General features: G+C 48.2%; 2 protein-coding genes across 3 annotated transcripts; one reads left to right on the top strand and one right to left on the bottom strand.

Moving 5' to 3' along the window:
- Positions 1 to 2,342: 2,342 nt before the first annotated feature.
- On the bottom strand, positions 2,343 to 11,178 carry ZNF174 (zinc finger protein 174). 2 transcript variants are annotated; one of them, XM_004270251.3, is made up of 3 exons: positions 10,771 to 11,178; positions 9,555 to 9,777; positions 2,343 to 6,718 (listed from the first exon to the last, which is right to left on the bottom strand). In XM_004270251.3, the coding sequence occupies exons 1-3, from the start codon at positions 11,176 to 11,178 to the stop codon at positions 6,117 to 6,119; spliced, it is 1,233 nt and encodes a 410-aa protein (XP_004270299.1). In that variant the 3' UTR covers positions 2,343 to 6,116. The 2 variants fall into 2 exon arrangements, with proteins under 2 accessions (XP_004270299.1, XP_033284863.1); XM_033428972.2 differs by lacking the exon at positions 2,343 to 6,718 and adding an exon at positions 6,730 to 9,295.
- Positions 11,179 to 12,143: 965 nt separating this feature from the next.
- ZSCAN32 (zinc finger and SCAN domain containing 32) lies at positions 12,144 to 24,990 on the top strand. The gene is given in 11 exon segments (XM_012533139.3): positions 12,144 to 12,275; positions 12,881 to 13,431; positions 14,749 to 14,914; positions 17,745 to 17,839; positions 18,158 to 18,217; positions 18,219 to 18,282; positions 19,090 to 19,152; positions 21,866 to 22,145; positions 22,147 to 22,301; positions 23,408 to 24,143; positions 24,145 to 24,990. Coding segments are annotated over 10 exon segments (2,103 nt in total). The 5' UTR covers positions 12,144 to 12,275; positions 12,881 to 13,068; the 3' UTR covers positions 24,266 to 24,990.
- Positions 24,991 to 27,262: the final 2,272 nt, after the last annotated feature.

Here is a 27,262-nt window from a genome sequence, read left to right as displayed (position 1 = left end):
CCTTTGTCTCCCTCCTGGCCCCTAACCCTCTGCTCCAGCTCCTAGGACAAGCCCTTCCCTGGACCTCTGCCCCGATTCCTGCTTGCAGCTGCTCCAGGAACACTAATGTGCGGTGCCACTCTCACAAGACTCAGGGCCTTCTGGCAAATTTTTCATTGGGGTTTTTGAAAATATGTATTTGCAAAAAGTAAGGAGCACATTATTCATAATGGCCAGAAGGTGGAAACAACCCCAGTGTCCATTGACAGATAAATGGTTAAAATGCAGTCTATCCATGGGAATTCCCTGAGAGTCTAGTGGTTAGGAATTAGTACTTTCACTGCTGGGACCCAGGTTTGATCCCTTGTCTGGGAACTAAGATCCCACAAGCCACGTGGCACAGCCAAAATAAATAAACAAATAGATAGATAGATAGATTTTTAATAAATAAATAAATAAAATGTGATCTATCCATACAACGGTGTACTATTAAGCCATAAAAAGAAAAGAAATTCTAATGAACCTCAGGAACATTGTGCTAAGTGAAATAATCCAGTCACAAAATGACAAATACTGTATGATTCCACTTATACGAGGTATGTGGAGTAGGCAACTTCGCAGAGACAGAAAGTAGAATGGGGGATGCCAGGTGCAAGAAGAGGGGGAACGGGGAGTTAGTGTTTAATGGGGACAGAGTTTAAGTTTGGGAAGATGGAAAAGTTCTAGAGATGGATCATGGTGATGGCTGCACAATATTGTGAATGTATGTGATGCCACTGGATTGTACAATAAAAATGGTTAGAATAGTAAACTTTATGTTATGTATATTTCACCACGATAAAAAAATTTTTAAAACGTCAATGTTAAAAAGAAAAGTAAGGAGCAGCATGAAGGGGCATTGAAGAAAGGGCGGGTGCCTCTGCTTTGGGGTGCCTCCCTCTAGGACATCAATTTTTCAGAAACAGACTTTTGGAGAAATTCTTCTCCCCTTCCAGGACATTCTCTACCGCAACCCCAGTGTGAGCAAGTGCCAAATCCAGGAAAATAAGACCTCTCCACCCTCGAACGCCTGTGGCCTCTCTGCTCATTCCAGGCACAAGTATTTGGATCTGAAAAGCTGACAGAAGGAGATTTCAAGATGCTGTTTTACTTGACACATAATTCATTTTCTTTTTATGTAACACTTTACAGAAAATACTTTCACACACGTGTGTTCACTTCACCAATCATGTGAGGTAAGCAGAGTGGGTCTTCCCATTTCCAGCGGAGGAGACAGGCTTGAAGAATTTAAGTGACACATCCAGGTCAGGGGGCTGGGGGACAACAGAGCTGTGAGCAAAGCCATCCTTGGCCTTAGCCTGGTACCAAGTCCACTCTGGTTTGTCTATGGAGCTGCCTCAGACTTGACTAAGTCAGGTCAGGTAGGTAGACCAAGGTAGGTTCCTGGGGCTACCCTAGTTGGCTCTGCCCTTATCTGGTCCAGACAAATTTCTAGAGGCAGGAGTGACATTTTGCCTCACACGTCTGTTTCACTGGTAATTCAGGACTGTTACCGTATTAGTCAGTTTTGTATTTTGGCAGGTGACAGACAGTGCTTTAAAGAGAGTTATTGCAATTGTGCAAAAGTATTACAACAGAATGGGAGAAAATATTTGCAAGTCATTTATCTGATAAGGATTTGAATCCAGAATGTATAAAGAACTCTTCAACTCAACAATAAAAAGACAAAACCCCCAGTTTTAAAAGGGTAGAGGTTTTGAAATAGCTGTTTCTCCAAAGAAGATACACAAATGGCCAGTAAACACATGGAAAGATGCCAACATCATTAGCCAACAGGGAAGTGCAAATCAAAATCACAATGAGACACCACTTCATATCCACTAGCGTGGCTACAATCAGAAAGACAGATAATAGCAAGTGTTGACAAGGATGTGGAGAAATTAGAACCCTCATACACTGCTGGTGGGAATGGAAAATGGTGCAGACCCTGTGGAAAACAGTCTGGCGGTTCCTCAAATTCTTAAACATAGAGTTACCATAGGACACAGCAATTCCACTCCTAGGTATACAACCAAGAAAAATGAAAACATATGTTCACAGAAAAACTTGTACATGAATGTTCATAGCAGCATTATTCATAATAGCCAATCAGTGGAAACAACCCAAATGTCCATCAACTGATGAATGGATAGACAAAACATGGTCTGTTCACAGACTGAAATATTATTCGGCCACTAAAAGCATAAAGTACTGACATGTGCTACCACATGGAGGAACCCTGAAGACATTGTGCTGAGTGAAAGGAGGAAGGGGGCTCAAGGGGCCCCAGGGATGGGGATTGAGGAGTGACTGCTAATGAGACAGGGTTTCTTTCTTTTCGTTTTTTTTTTTTGGCTACACTGTACAGCTTGTGGGATCTTAGTTCCCTGACCAGGGATTGAACCCGTGCCTTCTGCAGTGGAAGCCTGGAGTCCTAACCACTGGACTGCCAGAGAAGTCCCAAAGGTTTCTTTTTAGGCTGTTGAAAATGTTCTAAAATTAGATTATGGTGATGGTGGTATAACACTGTGAATCTACTTTAATTATTAAACTGTACACTTTAAATGGATACATTTTATATGTGAACTATATCTCAATAAAGTTGTAAAAAATAGCATTTTGGTTTTAGAAATATCTGGGGGAAATTTCAACTCTATCTATCAGATGGTATTTGGGAGCTGTTAATTTTGTTGGGAGCGATAACAGTATTATGGGACGGGTTTTACAAGTCCTTATCTGCTGTAGATGGAAAATGCTTTTCAGAGAAATCTGCGAGGTCCATATCCCTCACATATGCATGGAATCTTCCCCTCTCCGTGTCTCCTGGGGTAAGCCGGGGACCAAATAACCAAGGTAGGAATCATCCCACCCCCACATGGGTGAGTACAGGGCAAACTCAGAAAACATGGTGACACTTAACAGACCGCTCCATGGGTAAGGCTGCACACAAAAGGAGAGAGGTTATTTTCTTATATGGGGTAGCCGATTGTAAGTCAGCAGGTCAATGTTTTGTGCTGAGACTCTCTGGTGGAACCACACATGGGGACTCCCACATTTGAAGAAGTGAGTACAGACCAGCAAATGTGGCTGAGTGCCCAGGGGCCTTCTACCAGGACTTCAGACCCTCACGGGCACTCCTCACCTGGAGCTGAGCCTTACCTGTCAAAGGAAAACTGGGCTGGCGGAGGCAGCAGCATCACAGGCTTGAAAACCTTTTGGGAGTGAGTGATATTCAGAGTGGTGATTTTGTCACATTTATTCAAGGTCCACAGTTGAACAGGTACCCAAAGACATTAAGATTTAGCAATTATTAATTTCATAATCAGAAGACAGAAAACACACATACACGGGTTCTTCAAAACATACCAAGTAAACAAAGCTCTTATTTTAAGAGAGATTTCCTGTCCCAAATCTAAGGAAAGTGGAAATCTATGTTCCTTTGCTTTTAGGAGAGATCGTCTTTGACTAACCGAATTGATTCACTGGATGGATGTGGTCGGCTGAATCACAGTCCCCACCAAAGAGGTCCACATCCTAATCCCTGGAACCTGTGAATGTTCCCTTATATGGCAAAAGGGATTTTGCAGGTGTGTTAAGGATCTAGAGATGGGGAGATACCTCAGATTATCTGGGTGGACCCAATATAATCATAAAGGTCCTCCTAAGAGGGAGGCTGGAGGATCAGAGTCAGAAGAGAAGGTGACGTGATGACAGAGACTGGACGGATGCATTTTGAAGATGGAGGGAGGGGCGCACTTTGAAGATGGAGGGAGGGGCCACAGGCCAAGGAATGCCAGCAGCCGCTAGAAGCTGAAAAAGGCGAGGGAACAGATTCACCCCTCAGAGCCTCCAAAGGAACCAGCCCACCTGACACCTTGACTTCTACTCAGTGAAGCTGATTTCGGACTTCTGACCTCAGGAACTATAAGAGAAGACATTTGTGTTGTTTTAAGCCACTAAGTTTGTGGTCATCTGTTACAGCACCAAGAGGAAACTAATACAGACGTAAATATAATTAGGGAAGTTACTAAGAAACAACAGTGAAACTGGCCTGGAGAAAAAAAGGTGGTAACAGAATAAGGAATCAGGAGGCTCTGACCGGTGAGAGGCAGGGGACAGGAGTGAGATAACAGGCAGGCCTAACAATAAACTCTTCTAACATCTAACATAATTGTTGGGAAAGGGACCTTGGATTAGATTCTGAAGGGCCACCAAATACTAGGAAGCAGGCCACTGGGCTCCCATTAAGTCTCTCTCTGCTCAAAAGATGAGAGGTTTTGTCCACTGCATTCAAAGACTGCCACCAGGATCTCTGATTCAGGCAGGAATGGGCCCCAGGGTGAAGCAGGGGCCCTCAACTCTTCAATTACTGAACACCTATTTCTCCTGGCTGGGTGTGGGCTAAAGTTCTAAAGCTAAAGTGATGGAAAATCAAGGTTCTGTCCTTAAAGAGCTTTTAACATATATAGCACAGTTCCCCAACCTTGGTACTACTGACATTTGGAACAGATAACTGTTTTGGGGCCGTCCTGTGCACTGCAGGATGTTTAGCTACATCCTTGGTCTGTACCTACCAGAGGCCAGGAGCTATGCTCCCTTCCCCCAAGTCATAACAACCAACGGTGTTTTCAGATGTTCCCAAATATCCTCTAGGGGGCGAAACTGCTACCAGGTTGAGCGCCACTGGTGAAGTCTACCTCTGCCTAGAACTTGTCAGAGGAGGCTTTGCAGAGCTGGCAACTCTTGTGAGATGCGAGAGGGAGTGGGGGCGGCGGGTCCTAAGGGCAAAGGGAACAGTGTGTGCAAAGACCTGGGGGACAGGGCTGCCCATGTGAGCACCTGTCCCTCTGTGGTCAGAGGAACCTGAGATCCTTGGTGGGGGGACACACAATAGCACAACCACAGCCCTGAGGTGGCCAGCAGTGACCTGAGGATACTGATGCTTTAGGAAGAACGCTACCTGCACCTGTTTCCTGCTTGACATACTGCACCCACCTACCAAAAGTCTTCTCTAAACTAGGAGATCCACTGGCTTGCCCAGTGTGACTAAGAATTGTATACTGATTGGGTTATAATTTCCATTTTGAGAGAATGAGGGGTGGGATTAGATGATCTCTCAGGCCTAGTTCTAGGACTTTAACATTTTACATAAATACATTTTGTCATTTTTAGAAACTTCTTTGAGGTATAACTTACATATCATAAAATTAATGAATGTTTCAATGATTTGGGGTACTTGCTCTGAAATAATTCAGTTTTAGTATATTTTCATCACCCCAAGCATTTTGTTATTCTTAAAGCTACTGGCCTAAGTGAGAAAGGAAAGTAGGAAGGATTCCCTTTGTTGTCTTAGCAGTCTTGCTTCTTGTAGCTTTTCCTTATCACTATGGGTGGGGGGTTGCAGCAGCTGTGATTTTTCTTTTACCAAATCAAAGGTGCTTTGATATAAAAAGAACCTTTAGTGTGTGTGTATGTGTATTTATTTGGTAAAAGCACTAATACTTGGAGACCCCTGCCTCACACAAACGTGTCCATACTCCCACTTCATGCTTCCTTTGTTATGAACAGCCAGGAATGACAGGAAGAATATTAGGGGATTTACATTCCAATGAACTTCTGCCTTGAAATTCTTGCAGATCACTCATCTTTATTAAAGGAGTGTGTGCAATGATAAAGATTGTCTGGTATGACAGCAAATGTATAACTATATATAGGATTTATCCTTGAACAGATTTAGAGGATAAATAAAGCAGCAGGAGGAGATTTAACATCAAGGTGTGGGGCACGTCTGCAGGATCATCCTGATTCTCCCTCAGTAGTGACTCCCCGCTCTCCAGCAGACACCCCGGTGCTCTCTGACCCAATGCCTAGACCTTCCATCTCTTCCCCCATCATCGTACACGACCCCATGCACGATCAAGTCCCCTGTCAGCCTCTTCCCGACCGACGCCTCACCAGCCCGACGGGCACCATCACTCCTCAGGGATCTCGTTCTCTCCCTTGTAAGTCACGCAGATGGTCTTTGTGATTTACATGCAAGCGAGGGGAAGGAGAAATGCAAGTACCTTCTTCCGAACAGAGAGGACCCAGCCCTGCTTTCAGTCCCCATGGTGGAGTCTGTGATGCTGGTGAAGGTTTGAGCTCTGGCGAAAGCTTTTCCCACACTGGCCGCACTGGTAGGGCTTCTCTCCGGTGTGGATCCTCTGGTGCAGCTTCAGGGTGGACTGCCGCCCGAAGCAGTTCCCACACTCTCCACACGTGTAGGGCCTCTCCCCTGTGTGGACTCGCTTGTGTCTTTTCAGCTCTGAATTCCACGTGAAGCTTTTCCCACAGTCATCACATTTGTATGGTTTCTTCGCTGAGCGGGTCGGCTGGTGACCAAGACGTTGCAAACGGCTGCTCAGGTTTCTTTTGCTTCCCTTGCTTTTCTTCAGCTCTCTCAGTGGGTGGCTCTTCAGGGGGCCGCTGATGTATTCCAGTTCCCTGCAATGTCTCTGGTAGTGAGCAAATGGCTTTTGAGCGCGTGGGGGGCTGACCTGCCTCCGTGACAACCGGGGCTCACTCACAGTCGCCCCTCTGGGTTCGGGGCTCTGCAGACCATTCCCTTTGGGCCTGCCCACTGACAAGGTGCCTGGCTTTGCTCCTTTAGCCCCCTCCTGCTGTGGATTTTCCTTGTTGTCACTTTTCATTCTGGAGGCCTCTATAATTATAAAGAATATGTTTCATTTCTGGGCTTCGAAGAAAGAACCCAAGCAAAAGAGCTATGAGATACACGGCAAAGCTTCTCAAAGTGCTGTTCTCCACTTGGCAACTTGCATTAGACTCATCTGGGGCAGCTGTCCACCAAGCAGGCTGCCCCTGCTCCCCCAAGGCTGCTGAGTTAGAATCTCTGGGGGATGGAACCTGGAAGTCTGCAGTTAACAGGGGGAAGCTGGGGTGATTCTGATGTATAATAAAGTTAGGAAACAAGTTCTCCAACCCCTCCCTCCTTCCTACCTTTGGGGAAAGGTTTAAGAAAGGAGAAATAGGGAAAAGCAAACCCATCAGAAATTTCAACATTGCAAATATACCCTCACTTACATGGACACTGACCACCACTCTCTTCAAATAATGGTAAATCCAGTAAGTGTGGTATTTTCTTCCATTATGAAGTTGATAGACAGCATATGTGATTGGAAATTGAGATATGGGCCAGACATGCACCCTCATTACAGAAACTCCACAACAGTGCTATTATCCAACAGGATTCCTGCCATGTGGAAGATCTATTCAGAATGGCAGCCACTAACCACATGTGGCTACTGAGTACTTGAAATGTGGCTTGTGTGACTGAGAAACTGAATTTTTAATTTTATTTAACTTTAATTTAAATTCAGATTTAAAAAGCAGCCCACACAATTATGGTCAACTGCTCTTCAACAAGGTTGTCATGATAATTCAATGGAGTAAAGAATAGTCTTTTCAACAAGTGGTGCTGAACAACTGGATTTCTACATACAAAAGAATGAAGTTGGACCCCGACTCACAACACATACAAAAATTAACTCAAAATGGATCAAAGACCTAAATGTAAGAGCTAAACCTATCTCTCTTTGAACAGAACAAAGGTGTAAACCTTTGTGATGGTGGATTAGGCAATAGTACATTCGATATGTATGTTTGCACAAGCAAACAAAAAGATAAATTGGACCTCCTCAACATCCAAAACATTTGTGCTTCAAAGGATACTATCAAGGAAGTGAAAAGATAACCCACATAATGGGAGAAAATATTTGCAAATTATACATAAGTATCCAGATTATACAAAGAACTCTTACAACAATAAAAAGACCAACCCAGTTAAAAATGAGCAAAGGGGACTTCCCTGGTGGCACAGTGGTTAAGAATCCACCTGCCAATGCAGGCGACACGGGTTTGAGCCCTGGTCCAGGAAGATCCCACATGCTGCGGAGCAACTAAGCCCGCGAGCCACAACTACTGAAGCCTGCATGCCTAGAGCCCGTGCTCCGCAACAAGAGAAGCCACAGCAATGAGAAGCCCGGACACTACAATGAAGAGTACCCCTGCTCGCTGAAACTAGAGAAAGCCCATGCACAGCAATGAAGACCCAACGCAGCCAAAAATAAATAAATAAATAAAATTTTAAAAAATGAGCAAAGGATCTGAATAGACATTTCTACAAAGAAGATACACAATTGGCCAACAGGCACATGAAAAGATGCTCAACATCATCAGTCATTAGGGAAATAACTCAAAGGCTCCATGAGATACCACTTCATGCCTAATAGGATGGATGCAATAAAAAGGACAAAAAATAACAAGTGTCAACAGGGATGTAGAGAAATTGGAATACTCATAGACTGCTGGATGTAAAATGGCGCAGCCACTTTGGAAAAGTCCAACCTCAAAAGGTTAAACAGTGAGTTACCATAGGACCCAGCATTTCCACTCCTGGGTGTACACCCAAGAGAAATGAAAACAGACATCTACACGAAAACTTGTACACAACTGTTAACAGCAGCACTATTCATAATAGCCAACAGGTGGAAACAACCCAAGTGTCCATCAACTGATAAACAGACGAAATGTCCACAGAGTGCAATATTATTCAGCCATTAAAAAGAAATGAAGTACTGACACATGCTACAACATGGATGAACCTTGAGCATGAGACTCCACCCTCTCTGGAATCAAATAAAAGGAAATGGAGACAGCATGCACACCCAGCTGCCTCTGCTGAGGCAGAAGAAGGGAGTACGTGTGGTCCACTTTCTTTAGGACCATAAGGCCGTAGGTTATGAGGTGGGACCTCAGCCAGGGCCACAGTGCTTTCCTGCTGGATGCCCTAGGTCTTCTCCATTCATGAGTTTTGAGAATAATGAAATCAAAGTGTTTCGCTGAATGTAGCAAATCTTAAGGAATCTAGCTTTCTTGTAACCTTCTTCTCTAACCTGTTCACCATATCCTGTATTCACATCACCAAGACTGGCCAAAGTGTCACTTTCATTCAGTCAGAGAGACCATAGGACTGTGTGGAGCAGGGCCTGCAATTATACTGGCATTGTACCAGAGACAGATAAGGAAATGGACACGGACAATGTCACAGGAGGAGAAAGAGGCAGAACATAAAACGGAGAGGATTTTTTTTCTCTAATTAGCAGAATCTTGTTTAGGTCCCTTCTAAACATGGGACTATTTTAAGTGACGAAACTCAGCCACAGCTCGAATGGAAGTTCATCAGTGGTCATATTTGGATTTGTCTTCACTATAAGTAGCTCTGAATGGGACAGAAAAGAAGGCACTAGAATAATCCTGTGCACTGGATTCTCAAATAGTCATGAACAGAAAATGATAAAAGCACACTTTAGTAACACTACCATTCTAATTCGTGAAATTCGTTGGAGAATAAAGATCTACTATCACATACAATATTGAAAAAAAACCCAATACCTGGTCTATGGCTTTTTAGAACCATGAAATGCTTTGATGGCGATAAGGGGATGACGAGAGGGAGAGAAGAGGCACCGAGTGTTTACCTGTCTCAGCCAATTTGGGGGTTGGGTCCTGGAGGAGCAGGGATTTTTCCCAATGACGGGGGCTCCGCTGATCCTGAGATCCTGCCTGGGACGTCTCCTCCAGAGAGCTCTCCCTGGGATATCTGCTAGGAGTTTGCAGTTGAAAGTCTGGCAGTTCCTGTTCTCCAAGCTGGGATCCAGTTTTCTCCAAGAGCACCTTCTGGCCCTCCATACAAACAGCCACCTAGGAACAAGCCCCATGCATTAGAGCACAACTCAAGGACTGTCTGAGGGCAGCTTGACCTCTCACTGCTCTGTAATGACTGTTTTTCCCTGGAAATTTCTGATAATGGCCTGGGGGTCAACCTTGAGAGAGAATGCAGAAACTCTCAAAGGAAGCAAAGGGAAGGAAGTGCAGAATGACCAAAAGGAGGCTGCTTCAAATCAGCCGATACTTCCTGTCCTTAAAGCTTGGGGCTTTCTCAAGGCCTGGAGTCAAAGTCATCAGAAAGCAGGCACAAATATATCAGGGTCAGCCATGACACCCACCCAGCAGGTTCCTACCCTATGCTCACTTGCCTCCCTGCTTCTGGAGGAAACAGGCCCCATAGGATCAGGAAGCAGTAGGGTGGGGGCCATTAAAAACCACCCTTACCAGTAAATTGTTTTGCCCAAGGCTCTCCTGGTAAGGAGATCTCAGTAGTAAGAGGATTGCCCTACCCCTGTTCCCTAACTGCTTCCGTTCACCAAAGCACATGATTGTTTGCTTCCTCCCTAGGCTCCTACTGCGGTCTGACTTGGGGGTGGGATTTGGAAGGAATACTAGCCAATTGAGCTGGAGTTTCCTGATCCAAAGGCAATATGCAAGATACTTCGGACAAGGTCTAATAAAGTTCCCCCCAAATCAAATTCCTATCCAGTAGAATGACCCTGCCTGCTATGAATCCTGACTGTAGAAAAACTTCAAAAAGAAAGCGTCAGGGGAGATCTGTCAGCAAAGTTTCAAGAGCCTTACTTGATCCTCTACTTTCTCACTGGAATGCCTGTGGCTGGGTTTTCTGAAAACCTGTTACATCTCCCTAGGAGGGTGGGGGGAGGAGGGTTCCAAATAGAGGCCAGAAGCAACGTTTGAAATTCTGGACTCTATCTAGGGAGGGGTCCAGAAACCAAACACTAACCAGATGAAAAAGAAAGATGAAAAAGAAATTCTGGAGACCACAGAAAGTACCCTCCTTACCCACTGCTTTGGTCCCTTGGCTGCTCTGTAAAAATCTTCCACCAGGGTCACAATCTCCTTGCTGCTCATTGGACATTGATGCCTGGCCCGAGCCTGGATCTCCGGAGGCAGGATGTTCAGAAACTGCTCCAGCACCAGCAGCTCCAAAATCTGCTCCTTGGTGTGCACCTCAGGCTGCAGCCACTGACGGCAGAGCTGCCGGAGACGGGAGAGCGCCTCTTGGGGTCCAGACACCTCTTGATAACAAAACCGTCTAAAACTCTGGCGGGAGAGCTCAGGATCGGGCCAGTCTTTTTGCAGAGCGGGCTCCCGTTTTTCTTCTAGTTTTGCTATTATATGTCTCTCTTGCTTGGAGGAAGCCTGAATGTGGGACTGCGAGCTCAAAGTTATCTCCATCTTAGCCGCCATTTTGGGGCTCAGGAGACAGCTTCTCTCTCCTTGTAAACAGCTCAAGCCTTCGGGATCATGGCCCTGAATGCTAGAAAGATGCTAGAAACGAAGCTCCTCTGAGGATACTGGAAAGGAAAGGATGCAAACAGAGCCTCCTCATTCGCTGAACTTGACCCCAAACTCCTGAAGACAACACAGTCCCTGAGAGTGGGAAGAGTTTGTTTTTCTGCCAGTTTCTTGAACTGTCTTGCAAAGGAGAAAAGTCATAATGTCCTAAAAGGAAACTGGGGGAAATACCGCTTTTATTTCAGCGGCAAGCACAAGAGGTCTCAGAGGAAAATGCGCAACGTGACCTAATGGGCTGGCAGGAATCCCTGGGAAAAGTTCAGGCTGTCATCCAGGTAGCCTGCACCAGCTCCCCCGCATCCTCCACAGGCCGACTTCCAGCATCTCGCCGGGCGCTACAGGGCGAGCCCAGGCAGGCCACGGCGCACGCTGGGGGTTGTGAGTTAGCGGAAACCTCCTGCTAGCGAGCAAGGTACACGGAGACGCGGCGGCTGCTCACCCCCGAGGCTCCGAGGCCCAGCCGCTCCGGCCTCCGAGGGCGCCCGGCTCCGACTCCGCGCCCCAGCTGGCCCGGGGCTTGGCGAAGCTGCAGCACTCTGGCGCGCGGCTCAACTACGTGGCCGGGTGCGAGCCGGGGGTGGCGCCTGCGACGGCAGCACCGCCGACAGCCCCGCTCCACACGCCCACCTGCAGCCGACTCACCTCTCTGGGGACCGGGGAACCAGAACCCAGGAGCCAAGGCTGAGGGCGGGGAAAAAGCCGCTCGTCGCGGACACTCCCACAGGCTGCCGCGAAACTGTGCCACGGGAGAGCGCGCCTCCTCCGCAGAGGGATTGGCTCCTCGGGGGCGTTCTCTCTCATCTATCGGCTGCTGGGTCTGTCGATGCTGGCGAGAACGGCGCCCCGCCGTCGCAGTGCACTCCGGGAGTTGTAGTCCGCTGGCAAGACTCGCGAGCAAGCGCAGTGGGCGGATCCGCGCGGGGTCTCGCGGTGCTGACTTCCGACCCGGTGGCCGAGCGAGTTTGGGGAGTCGCGAGTGAGTGCGTCAGGTGAGTGCTCCGCTTCTTGGCGGCCGGGGGCTTGCTGCTGGCAGTCGTCTCAGAGGCAGTTGGGCCAGGTCAGGGCGCCCCTCGCACGCTCGGCGGTCACCCTCCTGTGCCGCGGCCCCTCGCCCCGGCCCACCCGAGCCGGCCAGAGGTGTCCCGATCCCTGTGCCCCAGCGCGGACTCTCTCCGGCCTGTGGCCCTGCCCGTCTCACCCCCGGGAGACCGGAGCGGGAGCCCGCGGACTTGTTTCCTAGTCCACTTCAGCCGCAGGACCTAACCCTAGCACCGAGTGCACTGGAGTACTCAGGGCATCCTTGCCGAATAAAAAGGAAATCAGCCTGGGCTTCCCTGGTGGCGCAGTGGTTGAGAGTCCGCCTGCCGATGCAGGGGACACGGGTTCGTGCCCCGGTCTGGGAAGATCCTACATGCCGCGGAGCGGCTGGGCCTGTGAGCCATGGCCGCTGAGCCTGCGCGTCCGGAACCTGTGCTCCGCAACAGGAGAGGCCACAACAGTGAGAGGCCCGCGTACTGCATAAAAAAAAAAAACATAAGAACTAGAGTGGAGGAATATGGGATGGTTTCATGCTGTCTTTTTTGATTCTTTTCAGCCTCACTGAGCCTTTTTCAAGTGTGCGTCTGAGTCTGCATGTCTATGAAATGCTCATGTCTCTGATTCCAAAAAGACACACTTTTCACTGGTATCCAGGAGACCCGCTTCCCAGTGATAAGAAAAGAGATGGAATCTGATCTGCAGGATGGAAGTGGCAACCAGTAAGCCAGTTCGTTGAAGCAAACCATGGCTGCAATAAGGAGTTCCCAGGCACACCCGTCCCCAAGCAAGGACTCCACACAGAGACAGAAATCAGCCCTGCACAACAACGGCCCTGACTATGAAGCTTCCCGCCAGCGCTTCCGGCAGTTCTGCTACCAGGAGGTAGCTGGTCCACATGAAGCTTTTAGCAAACTCTGGGAACTCTGTTGTCAGTGGCTGAGGCCTAAGACACACTCAAAAGAGCAAATCCTGGAGCTGCTGGTTTTGGAGCAGTTTCTGACCATCTTGCCAGAAAAGATCCAGAGCTGGGTGAGGGAGCAGTGTCCAGAAAATGGTGATGAAGCTGTGGCTCTGGTTGAGGATGTACAGAGAGCACCTGGGCAGCAGGTGAGAAAAGGCAGTCAGAATCTTGTGGTTTTAGTCATGAAGAAGTTGGTGTGAGGAGCTCAAGAATCCAGTTACTGGAGAGGCGCTTAGCTGAGAAATGCCAGAAGCTGTCTGCTGCCCAGAAAGTATTAGCTATCCTGCCTTGGTCCTATGTCCTTGGTCTATGGGAAGAATTTCTCATTTGCTGAAATAACTTAGACATTCATATATTCACTGAAACCTTGGAGTCACTAATTAAAGTGAGATAACACTCTCCAAAACAAGGCGAGGAAAAGGACAACAATCCTTCACTCAGCAGGTCAGGAAAATTAGAGATGTTGTTGAATTTAAATCTAATCTGTCTTGCTAGAAGGTTCCTTGAAGGAGTGTGTCATGTGTTGTACACTAAACAAAGTCATATTAGAGCTGGTCCTTGCTGCCTGAATTAAGTGGTCAGTTTGGGACAGTGATGAGTTTCACAAAATACCTACTTGTAGAGGTAAGGACTCGGTCTGAGATCCACTCAGTGTAATGTCGTGTATATTTTGGGAGAAGGGGGGTGTGAAAGGCACAGGAGAAGGAAAAGAAACATGAGGGCTTCAGTTGTGGGAGATTCTGTGGGAAGAAGGCGGCTGAAATCCAGGTCAGAAATCTGGGAGAGGCAACAAGTAACGGAGGAGTGTGGGTCAGAGGAGTGCCAGCCTGAACGTGACTGTGGCCAGAGCAGGAAGCAGCCTGCTGACGCCCGAGTCTGCATGGCTGGATCAGGATGTGCTTGCGTCTCCCAGCGAGGAGGCGGATGTGCACACCAGCTGTAGGAGGAAGAGTGGTGAAGGGGGTGTCGGTGAAATTTCATAGGATTGAAAGGTTTTGACATAATTTGGAGGGGGGAGCAGTATGGTGGTGATGCATTAGAAATGGGGGAAGTTAATTTAATATCCATGGTTTGGAGACTGTTAATAATAACCAGGATGGATGGAGAAGGGCAGTGGAGCACATGTACGAAGTTAAGAGTTTGGAGAGGGGACCTAAGCAGAGCGGGAATCCCTTTGTGCTAACAGTCATCCTGGTCCCGGTTCCCCTTGCCATTTCTGTGTGGACCATCTCTCCCTTATTGTCCACCACCATTTCAGGATCACACTCTTAATGTGAATGAAAACAGTATAGGAATGTAAGGGTTAAAACGGCTATTTGAAACCCATCAGGGGGGTGAAGGGGAGAGCAGGAAGTGGAAGTGAGAAGCAGTAAGGGAGGTGATACCCCAGCTACCTCTCAGTATCTCTCCTCTGTCACTTTAGACAGGAATTTGTAGTGACAGATGATGGGGTCTGTTCTCAGGTCCCAGAATCTGGGAAGGACTTGAAAATGCCCATCGAGGAGACGGCCTCCTTGGGAGCAGCCAGAGAATCACTGAGATCCCACCTGAAACAGGGGGTTCTTCCAGAAGAATGGCCTGTGAAGGGGTCACGGAGCTCACCCCAGAGACCGTGGGGACAGTCAGAAGGTAAGCAGAAGCCTCTGCCCTCCCCCAAGGTGTGAGGGACAATCATCTCTTGGAAATACAGGTCTGAGCTCAAGTTGGCCCCTGGGTTCCAGATTAAATGCCTTTGAGATACATCCAAAAATCAAGTTTTCAAATTATAGTTGATGGTACTAGCCCTTAAAATGTGGGTGGAGATCCTTTATGTGTTAGCTTAATTCTCTCTTATCACAAGTTAATTCTATTGCTTCTGAATCTGGTGTTACTAAAGGTGAGCATAATTACCTCACCTTCTACAGAGTGGTTCTTCATGAACTTGAATACAACCCCCTTCCATCCAGCTTAATCTCTTCCAAAATACATTTCTCCTATTAGTTTTTCCTTTCTTCCAGTGCTTTTTTAAAAAATTGTCCTAATTTTTTAGAAAAAGGTTAATTAAAAATTTAATTAAATTTAATTGATCTCAAATTCATCACCTAATGTAAAATTAGCCATCTCAAGTGAACCATTCAGTTGCATCTAGTACAGTCACAATGTTGTACTATCACCACCTCTGTCTCATTCCAAAAGTTTCATCCTCCCCAAAATAAACGCCATGCCCATTAAGCAGTTGCTCCTCATTCTCTCTCTTTGTATTTGCCTGTTCTGAACATTTCATAGAAATAGAATCCTACAATATATGACCTTTTGTTTCTAGCCTCTCTCATTTATCACGTTTCCAGCCTACAAAGTATCACTAATTGGTTTGTTTTGGGGGCTGAGTAATATTCCATTGCGCAGACAGACCAAGGCTCTATCTTTATAAGTCTCTTTCTGTGAAGCACTTTGGCTGCATACATTTCTAGATTATGTAAAGGCCACTGCTGCCTTTTCTGTGTAATTCAAAGCTGCCCTTACAGGTTTCTAAGTAATTATTTTAAAGCCCCCTTACCTTTATTTAACTCAGATCCTAAAGAAAAGCACTGTGTCTTCATGCTGTTTAAAAAGGCAAGCTTCTGTTGATGAAATGAGAAACAGTCTTAAGAGTTTGTTTGCTTTTGTATTTTTTGGGGGGGGTAGGAGTTTATTAATTAATTTATTTATTTTTGCTGTGTTGGGTCTTCGTTTCTGTGCGAGGGCTTTCTCTAGTTGTGGCAAGCGGGGGCCACTCTTCATCGTGGTGTGGGGGCCTCTCACTATTGCGGCCTCTCTTGTTGCAGAGCACAGGCTCCAGACGCGCAGGCTCAGTAGTTGTGCCTCGTGGGCCTAGTTACTCCACGGCATGTGGGATCCTCCCAGACCAGGGCTCGAACCCGTGTCCCCTGCATTAGCAGGCAGATTCTCAACCGCTGCGCCACCAGGGAAGTCCCTGCTTTCGTATTTTTTAAGTGAAGTAAATACACTATCAATATGTTAGAAAACTTTGCCATTTAGAATTTGTTTACTTTTAATCCTTGGGAACATCTGTGCTCTTTGGTGTGTGATTTCTGAGACTTTGGGGTCTGAGTAAAGGGGGCAGGACTCACTGTGTTCCACGTTCTGCAACCTCAGCTCACCGTACCTGCGGGCTGCTCCCAAGTGGTGAAACCTCCCCAGGGGTCAAGTTCCACTAATAAGTCATCAAAATGTACCATTTTCTTTGTACTATTCTTGAAGATGGGGATCTGGAAAAGAATGTATTATCTTGGTCTGAAAAAAAAAAAAAGAATCGAATTCCCATGGTATTTTTAAGAGCACTATAGGGGATTTCCCTGGTGGCACAGTGGTTAAGAATCTGCCTGCCAATGCAAGGGACACCGGTTTGAGCCGTGGTCCAGGAAGATCCCACATGCCGCGGAGCAACTAAGCCTGTGTGCCACAACTGCTGAGCCTGTGCTCTCGAGCCCACAAGCCACAACTACTGAGCCCATGTGCCACAACTGCTGAAGCCTATGCGCCTAGAGCCTGTCCTCTACAACAAGAGAAGCCACTGCAGTGAGAAGCCCACATACCACAACAAAGAGTAGCCCCCACTCGCCGCAACTAGAGAAAAGCCTGCGCATAGCAACAAAGACCCAGCACAGCCAAAAACTAGATAAATAAATTAAAAAAAAAAAAAAGCATTATAGTCATCTCTGAGTGGTTGGGCAGTGAGACATTCCCTCCCCTTGCTCCCAAGTATTCTATTAAAATTTTTAAAAAATATACTATGAGGCTTCCCTGGTGGCGCGGTGGTTAAGAGTTCGCCTGCCAATGAGGAGGACACGGGTTCGAGCCCTGGTCCGGGAGGATCCCACATGCCGCGGAGCCACTGAGCCCATGCGTCACAACTACTGAGCCTGTGCTCTAGAGCCCGTGAGCCACAACTACTGAACCCGCATGCCTGGAGCCCGTGCTCCGCAGCAGGAGAGGCCACTGCACTGGGAGGCCCAGGCACAGCAGCGAGGAGCGGCCCCCGCTCGCTGCAACTAGAGAAAGCCCGCGCACAGCAGCGAACACCCAACGCAACCAAAAATAAATACATAATATAAATAAATTTAAAAATATATATATATATACTATGCACATATTTCTTTAGAATGAAAAAACCTTTTTTTAAAGCTATTATGTCAGGAGAGATCTGGTGAAAGGAACTTAACACACAGGCCATTGGCTGTGGCAGTGGTCCTGAAACTTGACTATGCATCAGACTCACCTGAGGGCGTGTTAAACAGATTCCCAGGCCTCACCCCCAGAGTTGCTGATTCATTATATCCCAGTGGGGCCCAGGAATATGCATCTCTGATGAGCTCCCAGGTATTGCTGAGGCTGCTGGCCTGGGGACCCCACTCACAACCTCTGCTCTGTGGCTGTTAGGTGGAGACCGCCCTCTAACAATGGCTGTTTTCTCCCCCAGCCTGGCTTACTCTGCAGGCTCCCAGGAACCTTCCTCAGAGGAGGGGTCTTAGAGACCAGGAGACAGGTGCTGTGCTCCACATAGCTGGGGCCCAGGTGAGCTATGGTGGATACCTTTTGTCTCTTTAAGTTCCCCTTTCATCTTGCGCTCACTCTCAGCCTAAAGTCCCTTATTTTCTAGAGATGCTGGAAAGATTTTTACGTGGTCCATTGAGTTTCTCTTGGGTTGTTTCCTTGTTCTGTCCACTGACATCATCATATGGCTCTTTACCCATCCCGATCCTTCTCTTGGAGGCCTGACCTCTCCCTGCCTTGCTTTGCCCCTGATCTGATACCCGTGGTCCTGTCTCTGCCCCACCCCAAGCTAGAGCGGTGCTATTTTATCGGTAGCAGCAGACCCCTGTGTTGTTACAGGGACGAGCCACATGTGAGGACAGAGCCATATCCCTCTGTCAGGAAGGGCAGATAACACCTGGGCCCCGAACAGAGGGCCCTCTACAGGGATGTTACACAGAAGAGTGACAGAAACGCCTGGCTGGGTAAGGATCCACGTTCCCTCTAGGTCCAGAGTGAATGTGTTCAGTTGTCTGGAGACAGACCAAGAGAACCCAAGAGGAAAGGAGACAGAGAGGCAGTGGGGAGCCTGTTGGGTGGGGGGAAAGAAGGAACAGGAACATACTGAGAGGCGACAAGAGACACAGAGAAAGGAAGACACAGAGAGGGACAGAGTGATAGAAGGAAGGGAAAGCACGGGCTTATGACAGGGGCAGTGGGGACAGAGCGTGTGGGAGGCAGAGGATGAGTGGAGAGGGAAGACAGACAGCAGCTAGGGAGGCACAGGCTGTGCTGGGAACAGGGGAGAGATGAGTGAACTTGTGCTCACACACACAGCTGTGATAGGTCCTGGGGAGCAGAGGAGACTGAAAGACAAGAGAATCCAACCGTGATAGTCTACTTCTATGCCCAGGCCCTTCAGGAGGCAATAAGAGCCCTTTTTCAGAGTCTCTGGACCGATCTCTTGCCTTTTTTCAAATCAGTTTTGCCCCATCTGGGCTGCTCCTCCTCAGAGCAGCCTCCCCGACCGTCAGATTCAGAGACAGATGCTCTGCAGCCTTGATGTCTCCTCCTTGCATCTCCACATGCAGGGTTGCTCATTCATGGTCGGAAGGACATCCTGGGCTGGATCAGAGAACACGCAGGGACCCCAGGTATGCAGGGCTGCAGGGCAAGGAAAAGGCCTAAGACTTCCACAAGGGAGACTAGAGTGAAAGCCCATGAGACACCAGCAAACAGGGGAGAAGAAATCAAGGGTGAAGCACAAGAGCCAGACTCAGCAAATGGGACAGAGCCTGGCCCACCCTGGGCGGCCGAGGACACCAGGACTCTCCTGTCTGTTCTCAGCAGCCTCGGTTTTATGAGAAACTGCAGGAGCACCAGCAGAGCAGCCAGCTCTGTGGGGAAGTCACTGAGTTCTTGTGTGAACGAGGTTTCCACCAGACTCTGGAGCAGCATGAACCAGTTCAGAAGCCTCTGGGCCAGTGACTGTCGAAGGAGGGGAGGCTGCAGCCAGGCACCCTGTGCCCTTCAGGAGGAGAAGGAAGCTCTGCCGGCCTCACAGGGCTCCTCCAGTTCTCCCAGGAGCTTGGCAGACAGGGCTGTTGAGGCCAAAGGGCCAAGCCAAGGGCCATGGAAGCGCAAAGAGGCGAGGCTCGAGGACACAGTGGGGGGCTCAGACAGCTACAAATTTTTTTTTTTTTTTTTTTGTGGTACGCGGGCCTCGCACTGTTGTGGCCTCTCCCGTTGCGGAGCACAGGCTCTGGACGCGCAGGCTCAGCGGCCATGGCTCATGGGCCCAGCCGCTCCGCGGCATGTGGGATCTTCCCGGACCGGGGCATGAACCCGTGTCGCCAGCATTGGCAGGCGGACTCTCAACCACTGCGCCACCAGGGAAGCCCTGAGACAGCTACAAATTTGACAGGAAGCAGCCAGTCCAGGAAACTGGAGTCCCCACACCTACAGCCAGCTCCAGAGCCACTTGGGTGAGGGCCTCTCGGCACACATGTCCTGGTACTGTCACCTATAAGCAAACCATGCTCCCACTTTGTGCCTTGTCTTCCAGCTGTAAGTTGAGGACTGTTCCTGTTCCCTCACTGCTGGGGAAATGCTGGGATGAAGGCCATAAAGCCATTCACTTGGCCACCTGCAGGTTACACACAGGGAAAAGCAGTACCTAAACCATTATGTTGTCTTGGTAATAACCCAGGGGATTTTCTTTTGAGTTGTGAAATTGTAAAGCAAAAGCCTGGGCTGTTTCTGTGACCTAAGAATAAATTGTGTGAGTAAATGTTATATCTAGATTTTGTTAACTGAACATAGAAGAACGAAGCTAATGTTAGCCTGGGGAAGGAGCACTGTGTTCTCTGTGGAAGGTGGGTGATGTCCTAGCTGGAGCCGCTGTGTGGATTCAGAGAGCTGTCATCTTAGTCTGGGAATCAGGTTCCATTGTAGCTGCAGGGCAATGGGGCAGGATAAGAGTGATGGAGCATGTGGGGACAGAGGGTGGGTTGCATTTTTAATTTGGGTTGTCAGGGTAGTTCTCACCGAGAAAATGACATTAGAGATGTGAAGGAGAATGGGTGAACTGTGTGACTCTCTGGGGAGACTGTAACAGTCGGAGGGGATCACCAGTGCAAAGGCTCTGAGCCGGAGGAGCCTGGGCAAGGAGGCCAGTGTGCCTGGTGCAGATTGAGAGGGGATGAGAGTAATAAACAAGGTCAGAACCAGATCACGTGGGGCAGCACTACTGAGAGTGAAATTGAGAGCAAGCGTTTAGAAACTTTTATAGCAATCTGACATTGCTGCACCATCTAACTGCATATTCAATGTATTTTGAAAAACAAAAAAACCTGGTTCTTCACAGATACTTTGAGAAGCACTAACCTAGGGCCTCGGGCCCTACATAGAGGACTTTGTAAGGACTCTGGCTTTTTCTGTGTGAAATGGGGTAGCCTTGCAGGATTCTGAGCAGAGGAGTAATAGTTTTAAAAGGATCATGTTGAGAATTTCAATTTATTTGACACTTAACTCTATTTAAACACGTGTTTGTGTCTCCGTTTTCTTACGGAGACCTTTGGAGGACTGTGGTCTTCTTGAAGGCAGGGTCCATGTCATATGACAGTTGCATTTCTCAGAAACTGGCCTGCTGGCACTCACAGAGGTTAGTTGAGTTGAATGAAGAGGAGGGGCGCACTCTGACAGCTGGATTGAGAGAGACTGTAGGAGGTCCAGAGGAGAGTCAAGACCAGGTAGGCGGCCACTGCAGTAATCCAGGCACAAGAAGACAGTGGCTCAGAGCAGAGTGGACTAGAGGGTGACGAGAAGAGGCTGCGTGCCCTTCAGAGCATCATGACCAGGTGTGATCAGAATGCATTTGCTGGGACGGCTCTAGACAAATGAGCCCTCAGCCACCGGCCCAGATGGGCAGCCCCTGTGGGGCCTGTGCTGAGTGTTCTTGAGTAACCAGCCTTCCTGAACTGCTCTTCCCAGACCTTTACTACTTATTCTCACCTTGGGACACTACCTGCAGTAATTCAGTTTCTTACATACACAGGGATGACAAGAGATATAAACAGATGTACAGGAGCCAGATCAGGAGGGACTCATACATGAGAGGTGGGACTTAGCAGAAGTATCCTATCTTCTCTCTTGTGAATCTTTGCTTCCATCCAAGTCTTACCTGTTCACCAGGTCCTCTTATATGGCCACTCACCCTCAGAGATTCCCACCACCCTGGAGACAGACAAGCTCGAGGCTTATCGTGAATCATCTCTCAGGGGAAATTAGTGGGATTCAGGATAAAGAGAAATAAAAGCAGAAGCTTTGGTAAAGACTCTACAACCCCTCCTCAGCTGGAGAGGATTTCACTGGAAGTTGTTGCTTTAGGAACAAGCGCACAGTGAGATCTCCCCAGGAACAACAGTAGCCAGCATGGCATAATTTGAGAGACTAGGATGTGGCTTCCTGGGCTGCTAAAACCCTGCACTGCGGTATCAGCCTGCCCTGCTCTGGTCACTGAGTTGTCTCCTGACAGCAAGTGTGCACTGGGGCTATGAAGAGACCAAGACACTCCTGGCCATTCTCAGTTTTATGAAAAACTCCAGACCCATCAGCAGAACAGCCAGATCTCCAGGGCCTTGGTGGAACAACTCCAGGAGCAAAGCTTTCTGCAGACCCCAGAGCAGCATCGTGCCAAGTTCAAAAGCCTGCAGTTGAGTTCCCGCAACATGAGGAGAGGCTATGTGCCTGAGCCTTGTATCTTTTACGAGGAAACTGATGCCCTTTCCAGCCCCTGGGCCTCTGCACCTACTATGGCAAGCAGTACTGATCCTGGCCAAGAGGGAAGTTGAGGCTAGAGAGCTGAGTCAGCAGAATAGGGGGCCCACAGAGGCTGGAGAAGGTACCACCGTGGATGGTGAAGACTGGGAGGAAGAGGATTTCAGGGATCCTGGCCAGGCAGTTAGGAGGGTTGGCCTGCCAGACCTGTTCCCAAACAGACGTGGTAAGACTCTTGGCTTTGACTCTTGGTCAAAGCATGGGAAAGTCCACTTAGGGCCGTTAGCCTGGCATCACCAGAGAGCCATTCTGCTCCTGGCCTTGTCATCATCTTGATGTAGACCTGACATAGGCCAGAGAGTCTTGGTTTTCATGGTTAAGGATTATTTCCTTTGCACTTCAGAGCCCCGATTTTGCTTTGCTGGCCTCTTTCACAGGGTCCGTGTCATTCTTCCCCATGGATTTGCACTTACTTTGCTTCCACAGATGGCCAGTCAGGTCTCCAGCCCAGACTCTCTCTCCTTCTCCAGCACTGACCCTCCTTTCAAATCTAAGCCTGGGCTTCCCAGATGCCCAGCAACTTGCCTTCTTCCTGTTTGAGATAGTTAAACCCGGGGTGGCCTTTTGTTACTCTTCCCAGAAGCCAGGCCATTCAAGAACTGAGACAGATGACAAAGAGCTTGACTCCTTGACTCATTTTGTCATTGTGTCAGAACATCCAAAAAGAGGTGCAATAGGAGCAAAGTGGGTGGATGGAGTTTTGGGTATATTTACCTGTGATCATAGAATTTGGAGCTTAAAAATATTACAATTGGAAAATAAAACTTAGGTTTTTAATTAGCAGAAGCCTGAATCACATGAGAATTCCAATTAGTTTTTCTTCTTAAAGGTAGTTTAGTTGTAATTCTTTCCTCATTCCATTGTTTTCCTGCTCCACAGTCTGATGTATTTTTTTTATTTTTTATTTATTTATTTATTTATTTATGGCTGCGTTGGGTCTTTGTTGCTGCACACAGGCTTTCTCTAGTGGTGAGTGGGGGCTACTCTTCATTGTGGTGTACAGGCTTCTCATTGCGGTACTTCTCTTGTTGCAGAGCACAGGCTCTAGGTGCGTGGGCTTCAGCAGTTGTGGCACGCAGGCTCAGTAGTTGTGGCTCGTGGACTCTAGAGTGCAGGCTCAGTAGTTGTGGCACAAAGGCTTAGTTGTTCCGTGGCATGTGGGATCTTACTGGACCAGGGCTCGAACCCGTGTCCCCTGCATTGGCAGGCGGATTCCTAACCACTGCACCACCAGGGAAGTCCCGACAGTCTGATGTATTTCTCTTCTTGCAGGTATTGAGATCAAGAGCGGGATTACAAAAGAGAATTGGAAATGGGATGATACAGAGGAAGCAGAAATGAGCAAGCCTTTTCAGAGAAAGTCCAGTGAAGTCTTCTGGCATTCTGAGCTAAAAAGAGGCTGGGCGGGTGCTCCAGTGTCAAGAAGGCAACGAAGATGTTCTCCAGGGGAGAGTGAGGAGAAATCCCCATCCCAGAAGAGAATGAGTCACCAGAGACTTCGTACTGGGGAAAAGGCCTGTACACATTTCCTGTGTGGGAGAAACTGCTCTCAGAGTTCTCCCTCTCACCACCAGCCAGTCCCCAAAGTGGAAAAAGCTTCTAAATGTCATGAATGTGGGAAAAGCTTTAGCCGCAGTTCTTATCTTGTTCGACACCAGAGAATCCACACGGGAGAGAAGCCTCACAAGTGCAGTGAGTGTGGGAAAGGCTTCAGCGAGCGCTCCAACCTCACTGCCCACCTAAGAACTCACACAGGGGAGAGACCCTACCAGTGTGGGGAATGTGGGAAAAGCTTCAACCAGAGCTCCAGCCTCATTGTCCACCAGAGGACCCACACGGGGGAGAAGCCTTATCAGTGCACTGTCTGTGCAAAGAGATTCAACAACAGCTCCCAGTTCAGTGCTCACCGGCGAGTCCACACTGGGGAGAGCCCACACAAGTGTGGGCAGTGTGGGAAAAGCTTCAACAATGGCTCCCACTTGAGTGCCCACCAGAAAACCCACACGGGAAAAGCCTTACCAGTGCTCTCAGTGTGAGAAAATCTTCACTAAGAACCCTTCCCTCATCCACCATCAGGGGGTGCACACAGAAGAGGTTCCCATATCCCAGGAAGGAAGGCATGTGCTATGAGTGTGGAAGAAACCCGATGGATCAATTCCTTATGTCAACACGTGTTTCTGGCGCTTCCTTCTGCTTGTCGAGAATTCTACTGGGCAATCCCCAGCTTAGCTATAGGTTTATTGACAACCGGATCTTAAGAACCATGTCCAGGAATAGGAATCAGGGTAAGAATGCTGAACTCTTTCTGGCTCTGCCTGGGACTCCTGGGTCCTGTCTCATTGTCGATTTCAATTCTGTTTGAAGGGGACAAGGCTACAGGATCCTTAAGTCCTGCCAGGAAACCTGGGTATGACTGTTCCCAACAGAGAATGGGGGGGCTAGTGGCCTGAGCACTGTTTCTGGGCCATGTCAGAGAAGAAATTCTCCACCCTCATGGGAAGCACATCTAGAAGTTAACAGCCTGGATGTATTCTAAACCAACAACTGACCTCTGACACCTAGTGTTAGGTACTACTGCTAACTTAAGAGCAGATCACTACTCTGTAATCCAGCCACCACCAAAGAAAGAACAAAGGAAAGGAAGGAGAGGTTAAGCCTCTGGGCAATATTAAATCTGTTTCCCTTGGTGACGTAATCTCAGAGCAAGGGTAACATCTAGGTTAATCTTTGTAAGATTCCTCATTTTACCATCACCTCCACCCCAGTTCCTGGTTTATTGTCTCTTATAGTTAACACTTTCTACAAGCTTATAACCATTACCACTTCTGTTGACAATAAAGGTGTTTCTCCCTCTACTTCTTTGGCCTTTGGTTGAAATTTTCTCCATTAGAAACTTTATTCTCATGCAGAAGCCTGCACGGTCCTCAAGAGGATCCAAGGGTAGAACCTGCTTCGGGACAGTAGGACATGCAGAGAAGGAATAAGGGGCAGAAAATGGGGAGAGAAGGAATACAGTTGGGTTGGGGAGTAAGGAAAACACAGGGGCTGCAGGCAGCTCTGACTACAGGTGAAAAGAAGGCTGGGTGTGAGGAGCATGAAGAGCCAAAATTAAAGCTTACTGATCCAGAACAAGGCATAGATGTTTAAGCTTTTGTGAAATCTCTATGATAAAATGTGAAAGATGGGTAAGTTGTCCATGGTTCTTGGCCTGTGCGTGCAGGTTGTCAGTACCTTGCCTAAGCTTTGTTGAAAAGCAAGTGTCATGGTCTCTGCTTTAAGCCTTCTTGAGGAATTACAGATGAGCAAAGGAGAATGTATACTCTACCTCAAAGCCCCCGAAAATTTTTTTTAATTTAGAAAAAGAGAAGCAAAGGCAGGACAGAAAAATATACTTCAGTGTTTCCTCAGCTTGAGTCTCGCTTGGCCCATCCCACAGTTCTCTGCATACACGGTCCTTGAACATGGCCCAGTGGACAAGCTATGCAGGTCAGTTCCCAGAGTCACATACTTACCTCTGCTCTACAGAGAGTGGGAAAAAATGATACCTTAGGAAAGCTCAGGCAAAGGCAAAGAGATGGGCTTGAATGTGACCCACTGGGGGACAGCCTGACTTCATTGGAGATCATGGTGGGGAAGAGGGGGACAGCCCGGGGTGGATCAACTACTGAAGGGCTTTGTACACCAGCTCAAAGAAGCTGGCTTTGATAAGTGAGGAAAGCCAGTGAAAGTCAATGGAATCGCTAAGGAAGCACAGGTACCCAGGCCTCACAGGCAGGTTCCTCCCAGTCCTGGGTCTGCGGTAACCAGGGAAACTGGGATGCAACTGTTGAACTCCTTGCATTCTTAGATTGCCTCCACCGTCCAAACTGCTTTATCCTGTAGTCTGCTGGGCAGGAGAAAGAACACAGTACTAGAGCGCGCAGCCCTTGCCTGTCAGCCTCTCGGGAGGGTCTGGGGCAGACAGTAAGAACTGGAGAATACATCCAGTTATTCATTCATTCAGGAAACATTTGATTGCCTGTAAAGTACCAGGTATTACACAGAAGCCAAATACAAAGCAGTGAACGAAACACACTGTATCTTCCTTCCAGAACCAGCCTTACTGGACCCCTCAGAAATACAGCACAAGTCAGGCAGCACACCCAGCCCCCAAGCCCCAAGATCTGAGTTCCAGCTCCGCAGGGCCACTCCTCTAAGTTCTGAGTTCTGATAAACCCAACCTGCTTCTGAGTTCTGATAAACCCAACCTTTCCCCCTACTCCCTGTGTGGTCGCTGCTTCCTACAGTTACCACCTCTGTTACCTTAGTGTCTACGTCCCACTGACAAATCAGCATGATCACTGCACCAACCACTTGAGAATAAATTTGAAGTAGGTTGTACAAAAGGCAACACCCTCAAGTCTATCCATTTCCTCTGACGTGTAACTGATACTTCTGGTTTGCTTCAGCCCTTCAGATATCCATTGAAAAGCCAGTTTTCCCCTGTACGTTTAATACTGGGGCTCTCCATATAGTGTCTGTACATCCCTTCCTCACTGAAACATTTTAACTCATTGATACAATTTTTCAACTGACAGCATGCCTTTTTTCCAAGGACTGCTAACCACTTGCCACAGACAGGATCAAATAAATATTCTCACAAGCCAGAGAAGTAGCGCGAAGCCTGCACACCATTCCCTTTTCACACATCTGCTGTGGTTTCTCAGCCTAAGGTGGCTGATGGGTGGTCACAGCCAAAGCCAGAGCTGGGCCCCTCAGGCCTCCTACCCAACTTCCTTTCCTCTTGCCACCTCTTGTCTGCCTCTCCTGTGAGGGACTGCCTTACCGGTCAGTTTGGGAACAGCCAGGACTCCTGGGGTCCTGGGTGAGACTGTGCCCATGTCATCGCTGACACCATCACAGGCGAATCCTCGCTTTCACCATCATCAGCTCCAGCCTCCTTGCAGTCCTGCTGCTCGTCCTCGGCTCGGCTTCTGGATAGAGACAAAGAGAAGGACTGAGTGCAGGTCACAGGACACTAGCAATTAACCTGGCTACTCCCTGTGATATGGAAGTTAGCCTGAAGGATTTTGAACTTGTGCCACTCTGTTCTGGCATCTGGAGAAAGCTGTGGTCCTGAAGCTGCTC

The sequence above is a fragment of the Orcinus orca genome, chromosome 16 (genome assembly GCF_937001465.1).
Source record: "Orcinus orca chromosome 16, mOrcOrc1.1, whole genome shotgun sequence".
In the NCBI taxonomy this organism is placed as follows: Eukaryota; Metazoa; Chordata; class Mammalia; order Artiodactyla; family Delphinidae; genus Orcinus; species Orcinus orca.
The sequence above is the reverse complement of the archived record's forward strand: the minus strand, read 5'-3'. Positions and strand labels throughout refer to the sequence as shown.

Excerpts from the sequence above, each read along its gene's own strand:
- ZNF174 (XM_004270251.3), bottom strand. The coding sequence starts at position 11,178 with ATGGCGGCTAAGATGGAGATAACTTTGAGCTCGCAGTCCCACATTCAG. Across the intron at positions 9,778-10,770 it reads CCAAGGGACCAAAGCAGTGG|GTGGCTGTTTGTATGGAGGG; the intron begins GTAAGGAGGGTA and ends GCTTGTTCCTAG. Across the intron at positions 6,719-9,554 it reads CCCCAAATTGGCTGAGACAG|AGGCCTCCAGAATGAAAAGT; the intron begins GTAAACACTCGG and ends TTATAATTATAG.